The following is a 14,176-nucleotide window of genomic DNA, read 5'->3' as shown; positions in this document are numbered from 1 at the left end:
ATAGTAGCAACTGTTTATCATAACAAGATCAAATTAAATGAATTGCAAAAAATATCTAGGGTTCTTTTTTTTTTTTCATTTTTTTTTTTTGGATTGCTAGTTTTTTTTTTTTTTTTTTTTTTACTATATCTTATTTTACTATTTTAAAATTGTAATATTTTTGTTTAAAATGTATTACTGTTTTTATGTACTACCACACATACAATCACACAATTAGTTTGTTAAAAAAAAAAAAAAATCTAAATGAAAACAAGCAAAAACAAAACAAAAAAAAAAAAAAAAAAAAAAAAAAACACGATAAGATCACATAGCAGAGCCTTTACAAAAAATTTAAATAAATAAAAATAATAAAAAAAAGTGCAACAAAGTCAAAAAGTCAAAGATACCCTTTTTAACTTCATCTGTGTATTATGTAAAAGACAAAAACAAATAGGATTATTAACATACACAACACTTTGATACTTAAAAGAATTCGCTCAAAACAAGAAAATGTGCAAGATCATTTTTTTGTCAGTGCAAATACCTGTGACTCAGTAAAAATATAGGTTTGCAACCCACTGCTGGGCACATCTTTATATAGGTGTCTCATATGATGGAATATGTTCTATAAAACCATAGGTATCGACAGTGTTTTGTAAAGTGAGTGAATATATATGCATAATTATTTTCAAATTTATATAACATGGTACAAATAGTGGACAATAAAAGACATGTTCATTGTATATGACCTTCAGTGGTGTGCTACCAGTATTACCTCAACCTTTAACACTAATATGATAACCTGTGTTGGGAGTAACTAGTTAGTTTTGTAATATATTACAGTAATATCTTTTTATCTTTCTTTTTGAAGTAACTCAGTAGAGTAACTCATTACAAAACTGAAAAGTGGTAACATATTACTAGTTACACTTAAAGTAACTCAAGTTACATGCATATTTAATTTAAGTCAATTTGTTTTCTCACTGTCTGCAATTATTTGAGGAAAAAAAGATGATCAGTATAGTTAAATATAACAAAATAGAACAAAAATGAGCTTTCCGCTCCTGAAACAGCAGAAGTATTTGAAACAAAACTTAGACCAAAGTTATCTAAACACTATCAGTTATTATTAGTGTTCTGAACCAAAAGTAACTCAACGTATTTTAACTCAGTCACATGTTAAAAAACAGTAATATTGTAATAGAAATATATTACATTTTTAATTCAGTAACTAGTAATATAAATATATTATACGTTTAGAGCAACTTACCCAACACTCATGATGACACTACTTTTACCAAAACACAGCAGAACAAGGTTGCACCATATTAATTCTCATACAATTAATTCAACCTTCTCCTTCCACTGCATCAATAGCTGTAACACACATAAAACAACATATTTTGTTAAGATTTGTGTATATATATTAAACAAAATCATTTTTATGATAACATATGTCTCTGTAATAAAAATGTATATTGTCATTTAATTGAAGCATAAATCGCTGCATATCGATTAAGACATTTAGAAATAATTATAAATGATAATATATACAAAAAAAATAAAAATTCAATATTATCATTTATTCAGGTGTACTTCCGGCTTTAGTCAACAGATGGCAGTAGTGACACAGTCAGTGTTTGCAATGATCCTTATTTTGAAAGCAGAAGAAAACTGGCATTAGAGGCGGCAGCACTCGGACTTGTATAAACTACTTTTTGCTATTTATTAGTTTAATTTTAGCCTGTCTTTTTAACTGTTTAATCACGGAGAAATGCCTCGTTACGCACAGCTGGTCATGGGACCGGCGGGCAGCGGGAAGGTGTGTCATCAGTTATTGCTAGCTAGCTTGCTATGCTAAACGTGGTTGTGTTTTGGTCTATGCAGACTGCTTTTTAACTCCTTAATGCTTTGTTGTTGTTGTTTTTTGTTTTTTTTTTTTAAACTTAGAGTACGTACTGCTCTACCATTGTCCAGCATTCAGAAACCATAAACCGCAACGTTCAGGTGGTAAACTTGGACCCGGCAGCAGAACACTTTGACTACCCGGTGACAGCAGGTCAGCTTTAACACTGTTTAACACACAGCCCCTCAATGTGATACACATGATTATAATAGACGCACACTGTGCTCTTTAGTTAGGGATACGTGTGAAATACTTAATGTTACACTAGGAATGGGTAATGGACACATAATCCACATATTTTTGATCAATATTGTAATCACAATTATTTATCATGTTAGGAAAAAAAAAATCTGTATTTTTATTACATTACTTATTAACTTTGAATCAAACAATATGTGTACAGTTTACAGTGCAAAATGAAGCTTTAAATAGGAATCATGCTTAAAAAAAAGAATTTAAAATGTTTCAAAGAGTAACAAAATAAATACATTATTTCAGAGTGCGGAGCCAGTATTTTAAATATAAATATTGCCGACGTTCAGATTAATTTAATCGTGGCAACCCAAATTGTGATCTCGATTAAAATTTGAATTATTGTGCAGCCCTACATGTTTCCTTTATTTATTCCCAATGTGTGAAGTGATATTTTCTTTTACTTTTCTTGCTGCCTTTCCCCACTGTTGGATGAATAAAGGTACATTTTATCACATTATTTTGATTTAAAAGCTTGATTTTTTTTTTTTTAAATGTATGTTCTTTCTTCTTGTTAAACCAAAGGAAAACATAACATACCTCAGATGAGAACAAACGAAACCTGCGTATTATCCTGTAATCTAATTGTTTCTGTCCCAAAAACTCCTATGTACAGCAGTGTTGATTACTGCTGTTATTATCAGTAGGATGGCTCAGTCAGTACACCACCAACGCAGTTAAAACTGTAGGAGTTCTGACACATTTTATGCAATGGTTTTAACTTTCGACAAGCCAATAAGTAATTTTCCGTTTTGTCCAACACTTCAGGTGTGTTTTCATTTATTTTGTTCTACAAAGGTAGAAGGCAAATGATTAAGTGTGGAAGTTTTATTTACAAGCTGGAAAGGAACTTTTTTGTTTGTCTCAAACTGTGGTTTCAAAACTGAGGTACGTGTACCTCTAGGGGTACTTGAACACCTCTCAGGACACACACACAAACATTTGTCCCTGTATTTTTTAACATTATAGACTTTTTTTATCATCCGTATGATATAATAATTTGTGGCACAACTCTTTAAAATACACCAGAAAGTGAAGTTCAAATTCTAAAACGAGCAAAACATCAGAAATACATGAATAAAAAGCCCTAAATTCAAAGTTAATGATGGACTAGACACGGGAAAGAGTTTAGACGAGCCTGCAGACACAAATAATAAATATATAATGTATAACATGAGCTAAGGGGTACTTGCGATAAGAAATCAAGTCTAAGGGGTACATAGGGCAGTAAAGTTTGGGCAACACTGCTCTAAAATATGAGACCTACAGTACCTCTGAATTAAGAATGAGGAACTTATGAATAGCGATACAGATGTATCAACGGTACAAAGGTGTGTGATTATAGTCGCCATTCTAACAAAACTTTTCGAGAGACTCCTGTTTGGCTGAAGATAACTGGTGTTTGGAGCGGCCAAAATATTTGGTTCTGTCATCCATTAGAAGACGAAATCATTCATTACAGAATCCTAGTATCTGTTCATACCACTGTGTTTAGTTTGTGATCAACATTTGTCCTCTTTCTGCTCCTTTTAATCCAGACATCCGTGAGCTCATCCAGGTGGATGACGTGATGGAGGACGACTCTCTTCGATTTGGGCCTAACGGAGGTCTGGTCTTCTGCATGGAGTACTTTGCCAACAACTTTGACTGGCTCGAGGAGAGTCTGGGTCATACTGAGGACGACTACATCCTGTTTGACTGCCCTGGTAAATGGAGGGAACATTACTCTCTAATGTTCACGACTTTACCTATTTGAACTTCTCCTGCTGACGTACAGTAGCCGGTCGACGTTTTTCACATGGTTTCCTTTTGCAGGTCAGATCGAGCTCTACACACACCTCCCTGTGATGAAGCAGCTGGTGGAGCAGCTCCAGCAATGGGAGTTTAGGGTTTGTGGTGTATTTTTAGTCGACTCGCAGTTCATGGTGGAGTCTTTTAAGGTAGGTCTTTCACATTGTCAATAAGATTAGATTACAGTCTTTGGGGCATCTGTAAAATTCACTGTCTTAAAAATGTATCAAATAAATGATAAACAGATATGCTATGTTAGATTGTTTCACGTTTAAGTTTTGCTTAATGTTTTAAAATGTATTTATATGATATATCAGACATGGGCAACCGTCGTGGCCCTCGGACTAATTTTGTACAGCCCCACAAAAACATACAAATGATAACAACAAACACATGCAAAATTAAAGAAATATATACTAAATGATGCACAAATAGACATAATACACAAAATGACAACAAAAATACAGAAAATGAGAGAAAAATAAGCAAAATCAGAGTAAAGCTCACAAAATAACAACAAATATGACAATAATCCTCAGATTTGTTAGATTCTAAATACAGACATGAATTCTCGTAACGTCGCTCTTGGATTAGACACACATTGTCATGTTCCCGCTGTGATAAAGGTTGCCCATTTCTATGCTACACGGTTCTTTTTTGTGTTTTATAACAATCTACATTTTTATTCTATTTTATTTTTGTCACAGATGAGGCTTTAAATGAATTTTTTTTTTTTTAAAACAGCAGAATTGATGTCTTGTGTCCTCACTACAGTTTATCTCTGGAGTCATGGCAGCCCTCAGTGCGATGGTATCCTTAGAAATTCCTCAAGTGAACATCATGACCAAGATGGACCTGCTCAGTCCTAAAGCCAAGAAAGAAATAGAGAAGTATGTTTCAGAGGAACACAATAAACCATCTCCACCATGAGATGAGTTGTCATTAAAGGGATTGTCCACTGTTGTTACAAATGTGGTCTAAACCCATTGAAATGTCCTTATTACAAGATCTATGCCTAACAAAACGCATTAGTTTGCACCATACACCAGTGGAGGATTCCTTTAAACTGGAGATAAAATACTTTTTATTTCTCTTTTCATTTCTTTAGGTACTTGGATCCAGACATGTACTCAATGATGGAGGACACCTCTGATACCATCAGGAGCACCAAGTTCAAAAAGCTCACCAAAGCCATCTGTGAACTGGTGAGCAAACGCTTTAAACGTTGGTGTTGTCGATGTAAAACAAGGTTGTGCTTTTAGATTGACGACTACAGCATGGTGAGGTTCCTCCCCTTTGATCGATCAGATGAGGAAGGCATCAACATCGTGATGCAACACATTGACTTTTCCATCCAGTATGGAGAGGACCTGGAGTTCAAGGAGCCAAAGGTGATTGAAAACTATCAGATGTTTCCTCATCCACATCCACTCATTTCCTATTTGATTTTTGAAATGACGTCATCTTACATTTCTTAATCTGTTTTTTCCTCCTGCAACTAGGACATAAACAAAGGCTGATTAGTTCATTTATCATCTTGGCCTTTAAACTAATTTATCCTAACCTCAAAACTATCAACTGATTGGACCAATTAGGTGCTGGTTTCCTTCTACAAGTAACTTTGTCTGTTTTTTTTTTTTTTGCCACGATATGGTACGATGTACAATATATATATATATATCGATATTTTCTCGATCACTCTGCAAATTTTAAATTCAACCCTTTGGTGCATAAAATGATACCGATATCGTGATTCAAGTAGCCCCCTTATATTAAAGGGTGTGCCATCTAACACTTTGTGCCTATTTCAAACTTTTCAACAAGGCTTGTGTGGGTATCCATTGACTACAGTAAGCAAACAGATATAAAACCCTTGTTTTTATTTATGTCAAATCACCAAATTCAACAGTAATTATATTACTAAACAAATAAATCTAGCAATATAAAAATAACTAAAATGTTAGCTTATTCAGCTAATTAAATCTGATCTAATAACAAAAGCTAGCTTCCAAACAAAATCTTCAATGAGCTTGAGCGGCATAAATCCCACGAGAAACTAAGTATGTTGCTGTGCACGATCAAAGCAGCTTTAAAAACATATAAAACCGACAACATGAGCTCTCATAACACTTGTGGAATTTGGGTTGGTGTGTGAGGAGCGCCAGGAGAGTGAAAGAATCCCAGCTGATAGCAAAGCATTCACGTGACAATTTGTAGTCAATAGTCGCAATTAGTGCTGTCAAGAAATTTAAAAAATTGTGTGATTAATTAATTATACTCTGTAATTGATTAATGTAATCTGTTTTTTAATCGCACCTAAAAATTGCAGAGAAACGCCCTCAACTTGGGGTATTTTCATTTAAATCACATTATTGCGACAGTTCAAAAAATTGGTATGTAATAAAGTGTCTTTATAAAGGCATTTATTGTTTTTAAAAGACTTGAACAAATGCAGGTTTAGCATTTACATTTTGCTGTATTTGAGACTTGTCCCAAGGGCTACCTGTCCTATTGATGTGTACTTTAGTCAATATTAAAATAATAGAAAGTACAAATGAAAGAAAACATGAGGACTTGTTCATTTTGGCTCTGAATCCTGTCATTTTGTCCAGTTTTGGCAACACGGCGTGCTCGGAGCATGTTGCAGTTAGCACTGTCCAAGTGTCTGCACTAGCTGTCCGTGCTAGCTGCTACATGTTTAGCATTGAGGTGCTAGCAGAGGCAGCAAAGCTCTTTCTTGCTCGATTTGCACACACCTAGGCTTGCGTTTTCCATTTGTTTTTTTCCTGTAAATAATCGCAATTAACGCGTTAAAGTGACAGCCCTAGTCGCAATATAGTCATTTCATACATCTTGCGTCATCGCCCATCATTAATATATTTATTTATTTTGAAATTAAAATTGTATCAAATTTTGAGATAGTTTGTCTTGTCATAGTCTAATTTTTATCATGTTAAAGAGTATTATTGACCAAAACCTATAGAATTCCCCCATGTCCAACATTTAGCTTTTTGTCTTCATACATCTTAAAGTATGTTTATCTATCCCTAGCGGTATTCAGCCTACATTTCAGGAAATTATAAACTGAGTTGTGTATATCTTGACAACAAAATCATGTAAAAATCCTTTTTTCTGTGTCTTTCAACAGGAATTAAATGAAGAGCCTGAAAATCCAAACTATGATGAGCTTTTTCAAGACAAAACCAACAGCTGAGAACGCTGCGTGTGACACTGGATAAAAATGCACTGTAATGTTTAACTGACAGACTGCTCAGTGGAACAGAGAACCAGCTCCAACATTAGGTGTTTAACTCCACAAAGGCTGAGCTGAGTTAACGCTCCATCACATGTTTGTTGGCTGTTTTCATGTACTTTGTGTTCCTCCTGAGCTCCCTGGTATGTTGCTTCCATAGGGTTTATTGGAGGATGTGTGTGATTATCTTCCTCTGGAGTGATCCAGGGTTTGCAGAATATTGTGTCCGGATTCAGGTGGGATAAACTCACCTGTGCTCTAGATCAGCATAACGATGCAAAGAAGATAAGAGAAGACAAGAGCTCATGCATCAAGGGACAACTTTAGGAAGAAGAGAATTTGTCATTATTTTTATATGTAGACTTATTTTTGCCTTAATAAATGTTGCCTTGTTGTAAAATGTTATTGTACATCAGATGATGTTAAAATAATGTATGAGTTATGCAGTTCAATGCAATGACTCTTGAAATGCAGCTACTATAACAGTAGCGTCAAGTGTTTTCTACGGCACAATGTCTAATACAAATGTGAGACGTGTAATATGAACATGTACAGGATAGTAATCATACATTATGTTAGCTGGAGCACTCAGCTGAAATCTAAATTTAGGAACCAACCCGACATAACTGAGCCAAAGATCGGTCAATTATGAATCAAGACAGAGTTTTTGACATTTTTTCAATAATGAAGAAAAGTATTTTTCAAGTAGATTGATCCAGATTTCCTCTGAAATTTAATTGAATCTGCCATGGCTTAAGGTCTATTTTTGGTTTAAATGTTGTTAGAATCAGTGAAGTAAGTAATCCTACTAGCAGAAAACAAACGCGGATGAAAATATTACCGTACCTACTTGGCAGAGAGGTAAGTATGTGATAAGTTATAGCATACAGTTGTGTAAATATAAATAAAAACACGCAAAAAATGTGTAAATTCTCAATAGACATGAATTACTGCTTACATATTCTGTATTGTATTATTTCTATACGCTGTCATGATTATTACCTTCGTCTAGTTTTGTGTGCCCCCCCAAAAATGCAAATATATAAAAAGAATACATACAAAACCACAGAAAAATACACAAAATGACAATATTTCCTCCAAAACAGATAAAAAATGAACACAAAATACACTACAATAAATAGCACACATAATGGTAGAATATACCAACCAATTAAAACACAAAATATGATCTATAACACTAAAAACATACAATAAAATAACTGTAAAACGCCAACAAACATCCATTAAATCCTTTTTTCTTTCCTGTGTTAATGCCCAGATGGATAATCCTTCTAAATATTGACATGGATGTTGATAATATGGCCCTCAGATCAGAAAGTTACATTTATCTGCCCCTCACTGATAAAAGTTACCTACGGTTTGCCTTTTCCTGAACTGTGGCGCCCCCACGTGGCTGCTGAGTCACATGACACCGGCCCACTTCCTGTATCGCAGCAGCAGCAGCAGGGTGGGAGAGGCGGAAGTAGCTCAGCGGGGCTCGTATTTGTACTGGAGCAGCTGGATAGATTTTTCAACATGCCGGTGAGTATATCTTTCTCTGATACCGAGAACTGGCTTAGCTTTAGTCATCACATTTATGTGAGAAAAGCTATTTTTTCGAGCTGGAGTAACGTCTGGGAAAGCAGTGGCACAGTCTGTTTAGCTTAGCTGCTAGCTTGCTATCCGAGCGTTTGGTCAAAATGAAGTGATGTGACACGTCAAACATGGACATTTCTTCGCTATGAATGTTTTCAGCTTTGAAATGATTAAATATTGACTAAAATTGTATCACGTAGCATGTTTTATGCTTACAAGGATAAACCATATATGGCTCTGTTAAATTTAAAGAAAATCAAACATTTCCTGAACTCCTCTTCTCTAGGCATATCATTCGAGTTTGATGAACCATGAAACCAGGCTGGTGGGGAACATGGCTCTGCTGCCCCTTAAAACCCAGTTCAAAGGACCAGCCAGGGGAGATGGTATGGGCCCAACCACACTTTCATGATATTATATAATATAATGGATGTTCTCAATAGGTCATAGAGCTTAGTAGAGACACACTGATGGGAATTAATCTGCATGTATCAACTGTATTCCCTTATAAGGTCAGAAAAGTCCACTAAGAAGTCAAAAGAAAGACACTCCCATCACTACATTGAGTGATAGGGAAGTGGTCCTCAATCTGGACATGTTTCCTCTAGTTTATTTTTATAAAAATAAATAAATAAATAAAAGTGATGCTAAAAGTAGAAACTTGCGACACTGACAAAAGGGCCTATCCATGAATTGTTACTCGGAAACATGTAAAGTTGCTTGTGTCACATGCATGAGACACATTTCTATGTGTTTTTAATTTTTTTAGTCAAATGCCACCTCTAGTAACGCACCCACTTAATGAGTCGGCTGTCTGCAATCCACTACCCTTCAAAATAAAACCTGGCTCAATTTTGTCATTTAAGATTATACAACAACCAATTTTGCTGCTTCAATAGTTTACAATATCTGTCTTTTAAATAGTTTCTTGTAATTTAAAAAAATCTTGCAATATTAGAGATGTCCAGATTCGATATTGATATCGATCCGATATCAGCCAGAAAACAAATATCGGATTTTATTCGACTGCATCTAAAATCACCAATATAAGCTCTCCGATAAAAAATGTTCCGCTCCAGCACTTTTATCCATAGGTGACTGTGGGTCACACGCCAACAAAGTAACATACTGTTGCTGACTATTGTTCTCTGTTTGAGTAACATCACTTGATCAAGCCTTTTCTAACATTCTACCCTGCAAAATAAGCAATAAAAGTATGTATGATTTGTGCTGATATCGGATCAATATCGGCCGATACGTAACTCTGCAGTATCGGTACTGGAAGTGAAAAAGTTGTATCGGGACATCACTATGTAATATATTTCAAATTAGGTACATAAGTCAAGAATAAAATTAGTAGTTGAAAATATCATATATATTTTTTTTTCTTTAAAAATTAAAATACAATGCATTGCAGTACATCAAATTCCTTTAAATGGTGAGTGTCACGTGTCGTATTTATATTCATAAATACCCAAATAAACTGTTTTAAATGTAGAAAATATATAATGTAGATGATTAATTCTCTTCCATGTGTAGAAAATGTATATGTATTTTTTTTGAACATAATTTTGTTTTGAAAGGGACCAAAATCAGTTGGCTATGTTGTCAGGTCAAGATGAATTCTTCATTTTGGTTTGTCACATAAGTGTGTGTGCGTGCGTGCTTTAGCATATCCTGTTGGTTTATTTCAGTCAGGTTTCATACAATTCTCTAATGAACTTCATTGGACTTTTGGAACCTTTGATATCATTTCTTAAATTCTTTCCTATATCAGAATTGTGAGGGTAAAAAAATTCTGGATTACACACTGGTGTAACCATCCCATCTGTTCAATTCTTGTTCTCCTATTTTGCATATGTGCATTTACCTTTTTCATTGGTGTTTGTTGATATATCCCCAAAATATCCATAAACAAAAAGAAGAAGAAGAAGAAAAGAAACTTGTCGGTCTGTGCTTGTATTTTACTGCTTCCTTTTTATTTCAGGCATAGACTCTGACATCATAGATGAGGCGCTCTACTACTTCAAGGCCAATGTTTTCTTTAAGAATTATGAAATTAAGGTGAGGAAGACCTTTTTTTTATTTATTTATTCATTTTTGTGCTTTCTTAGCAGCATTTGTGGCTCCATTCCTGCATCTCTCACAGGCTTTACAAGTTGAAACTTGACAGAATTCTGAAATGTGAAGAAGTTTTCACTGTAAAACATTAACTGAGGATAAATGTTGCTCACTGACAGTAGCTGATCATGTGACGCCCCTACAGTACATGCCCCTGCTTGTTTCTCCTTTCCATCATTGCAATCCTTACATATTTAGTGGTGATGTAAATGCTTTAGTCTTTACAGACCACAGTATGCACTGCCGGTGTAGAAATGACTCCTTTTGTCACTATAATCTGCTTTTTTTTCTCTTCCTGTTAGAATGAGGCTGACAGAACCCTGATTTACGTCACACTCTACATCTCTGAATGCTTAAAGAAGCTACAGAAGGTGAGCTGAACTGTTAGGCTTAATCTTCAGCCTGAGTCTGAGGATTAGCAAAAGCGTGAGCAGATTTACTGAGATTCTTTACAAACGTGTTCAAATGTTGTTGTTTATGCTTTTGTGTGTTTTTCAGTGCAGCTCCAGGGGTCAGGGAGAGAAGGAGATGTACACGTTGGGCATTTCTAACTTCCCCATTCCTGGGGAACCAGGTTTCCCTCTGAACGCGATGTATATCAAGCCAACAAACAAGCAGGAGGAGGGTGAGGAAAAAGCACAGAAATGTAGAACATGCTGCTGTCCAGGTGGTTTAAGCCTGAATCATGCTTCTGTCAATGTGACGCAGTGGTTCAACACTCTGATTTACTGCCATGCTGGCAGAGGGTTGTGGGTGTGTGTGATTTCAGAGGAGCATTTAAAAGTCTTAAGTATCCTAAAATGCAACTTCTTTCGGTAATAATACGTTTCTTTACCTAACTGTGTGTGTGTGGTGTTGGAGACCAAAGTCAAAATATCAGTTTTAGAAAGTACGCTTTATTCTTCAATATAAACATCTGCAAAGTATAAAGGCGCGTTATACCGAGAGCAACTACAGTTGCTTAAATGGCCCGTGATGAGTCGTACTTTTTGCTCGCTGACGTGGGGAGAAACTCATTGCCGATTGGATGTTGCGACAGTGTCACTTGAAAAGTTTAAAATGTTCAACGTTGACCGACTTCTAGCGACTCAGGACACGCGATTGAGTCACTGGTAGGGGTGAGTGTTGGCAAGGATGTTGCAATAAGATACGTATCGTGATATATTGTGGTATTCTACCCAATTAATATCAAAATTCAATGTAGAGATGAAAAATCAAGTTGCTGTATATGTTCATCAGAAGATGTTGATCATTCAGAGGACAAATTGAGTCAAAACTATTTGCTTCAAAACATCCTATTTATTATTAGTGTTTTTGCACATTTTCACTGTAAAAAAAGAAAATGCAGTGTTACACACTGCCATCATAAAATAAAGTAACCATTGCAACCACTGAAAGCATTGTAACCACTGAAATATTGCACATTACACAAAAATATTGATTAAGTATAAAATAAATAAAAATCGTTTTTTTTTTTTTTTTTTAATAAAAAAAACTATTTAAAATCGGCACCCAAAAAAATCGCGATATATTGTGAAATTAATCATTTTTTTTACACCCCTAGTCACAGGATACACATGAGTAGCCTCGCTTAATAGGAGGTCGCTTGACGTGGCGTCATTTACATTACATTTTGGATGAAATCTAGTCACCAGAGTTGCTGAAGTCGCGTTTGGTGTGAACGCACCTTAAAAGTGTAACACTTTTACACTTTTTTTTCACAGCCACGAAAATATATAATTAAATGCAGGCACTTTTTGGCCACTTTGGTTCTCTTTTCTACTTGCTCTATTGTAGAAACAACACTTACACCGCTTCACAACAAGTTAAAAAATGGTAAAGATTAGATTTTGAGTGGACCAATCACAGTCCTTGTGTCGCCTCGGTGCGTGGTAAGAATTTTTTGGAGGCGCATGCCGACGCAGTGGGCTACGTGTACGGCGTCGACGTGAAGCAGACACATGATTTAAGCTTTAGCCAACAAAAGGAAGATGGCTGCAGAAAAAGAAGAAAGGAAAAATAAACCACTTGATTTGTGCTGAATCAAACCAGTGAATCTGTTGTGACCAGTACACATTCCCATGTAAAATCATCAACCCACAATAGCAACGCTGACCACACTAGTCAGTTTAAGGGATTCATCATACTTCACAATAAAAAACATGCATGTTTAATACTTGTATTGTTTCTCTGCTTCAGCATGTGTCGTCAGTGCAAATTCCCATAAATCTGAAAAGATAGACATTTGACGGGTTTGTTATAATTGAGGTTTTTAGCTTTGCAGTATATCTAGTTCAACACTGAAATGTAAAATAATTGTTGAAATATGTTTTTTGTAAACAAAGTGTTGATATTGGCTCTCTACCCGTTCCAGAGACCATGAGGGCTTACCTCCAGCAGATCCGTCAGGAGACCGGCTTGAGACTGTGTGATCGTGTATTTGATCCCCAGACAGACAAACCCAGCAAGGTGGAGTGGGATAAACAGGCTGTCATTATTAGTAACAATGAACAGTGTAAAGAAATCCTTTTAAATGTGTTGGTCTGATTGATTTTGTGTTTGTTTGTTTCAGTGGTGGATTTGCTTCGTCAAGAGGCAATTCATGAACAAAAGTCTGTCTGCTCCTGGACAGTGAACAGGTTTCTGTTTCATGCTCTGGGTTCATTTTGGGGTAGGGATTGATAGAAGAGGTTAAATTTTGTGTAATATTTTCTACACTGAGTTTTTTTTGTTTAATCTGGATGTTGATCTGATGGAGCTGATGCTTAATTAATTTCAATCATAATTAAAAGATGAAAATATATGAAGTGTCATTTTCTGCCATTACATTGTACACACCTTGGTGTTAATACGTTGCCATGGGAACATGTAGATACATTAGTAGACATGGATTTTGCAGGAAAAAAAAGGTAAACATAAATTAAGCTATTGTAGTTTTTCATTAAAATATAGATCTTAAAGAGTACAGCTTTATTTTAGATTACAGTAGATTTATTGTCATTGCATTGAAAAATACAACATTTATACAAGTCTATTTCCTCCCTACATCAATGCCATTATCATCGGGCAACAACACTATTCTACTACCTCATCAGTAAAACAACAACACACAACACTTAAACACGGATCACAAATGGGCTTTGTTTAAAGCTACGGTAGGCGATTTTCTCCAGATACACTTTTTAAGTTTTTGGTTGAAATTGTCTTTATGTCGTGACAGAAATGAAGATCTTATGTGCTCTGAGAAAGGAACGAAGACAATCCATCAACTGTTGCAG

General features: G+C 35.3%; 2 protein-coding genes across 2 annotated transcripts; both read left to right on the top strand.

Annotated features, from left to right (window-relative positions):
- Positions 1 to 1,618: 1,618 nt before the first annotated feature.
- gpn3 (GPN-loop GTPase 3) lies at positions 1,619 to 7,586 on the top strand. Its single transcript, XM_028462929.1, has 8 exons — positions 1,619 to 1,801; positions 1,930 to 2,038; positions 3,676 to 3,843; positions 3,953 to 4,077; positions 4,703 to 4,818; positions 5,037 to 5,133; positions 5,191 to 5,319; positions 7,077 to 7,586. Exons 1-8 carry the CDS (start codon positions 1,754 to 1,756, stop codon positions 7,140 to 7,142), a joined length of 858 nt encoding a protein of 285 aa, XP_028318730.1. The 5' UTR covers positions 1,619 to 1,753; the 3' UTR covers positions 7,143 to 7,586.
- A 1,029-nt stretch (positions 7,587 to 8,615) lies between these two features.
- Positions 8,616 to 13,701, top strand: arpc3 (actin related protein 2/3 complex, subunit 3). Its single transcript, XM_028462858.1, has 7 exons — positions 8,616 to 8,723; positions 9,064 to 9,163; positions 10,765 to 10,841; positions 11,201 to 11,269; positions 11,397 to 11,523; positions 13,273 to 13,367; positions 13,471 to 13,701. Exons 1-7 carry the CDS (start codon positions 8,718 to 8,720, stop codon positions 13,531 to 13,533), a joined length of 537 nt encoding a protein of 178 aa, XP_028318659.1. The 5' UTR covers positions 8,616 to 8,717; the 3' UTR covers positions 13,534 to 13,701.
- Positions 13,702 to 14,176: the final 475 nt, after the last annotated feature.

This window comes from Gouania willdenowi, chromosome 12, assembly GCF_900634775.1.
Source record: "Gouania willdenowi chromosome 12, fGouWil2.1, whole genome shotgun sequence".
NCBI lineage: Eukaryota > Metazoa > Chordata > Actinopteri > Blenniiformes > Gobiesocidae > Gouania > Gouania willdenowi.
This window is presented reverse-complemented; position numbering and strand designations above follow the sequence as displayed.

Bases quoted from the DNA above. Each gene is read 5' to 3' on its own strand.
- arpc3 (XM_028462858.1), top strand. The intron at 11,524-13,272 runs GTGAGGAAAAAG...TACCCGTTCCAG, and splicing joins AACAAACAAGCAGGAGGAGG to AGACCATGAGGGCTTACCTC. The intron at 13,368-13,470 runs GTGGAGTGGGAT...TGTTTGTTTCAG, and splicing joins AGACAGACAAACCCAGCAAG to TGGTGGATTTGCTTCGTCAA.
- gpn3 (XM_028462929.1), top strand. From the start codon at position 1,754: ATGCCTCGTTACGCACAGCTGGTCATGGGACCGGCGGGCAGCGGGAAG. The intron at 4,819-5,036 runs GTATGTTTCAGA...TCATTTCTTTAG, and splicing joins GCCAAGAAAGAAATAGAGAA to GTACTTGGATCCAGACATGT. The intron at 5,320-7,076 runs GTGATTGAAAAC...GTCTTTCAACAG, and splicing joins TGGAGTTCAAGGAGCCAAAG to GAATTAAATGAAGAGCCTGA.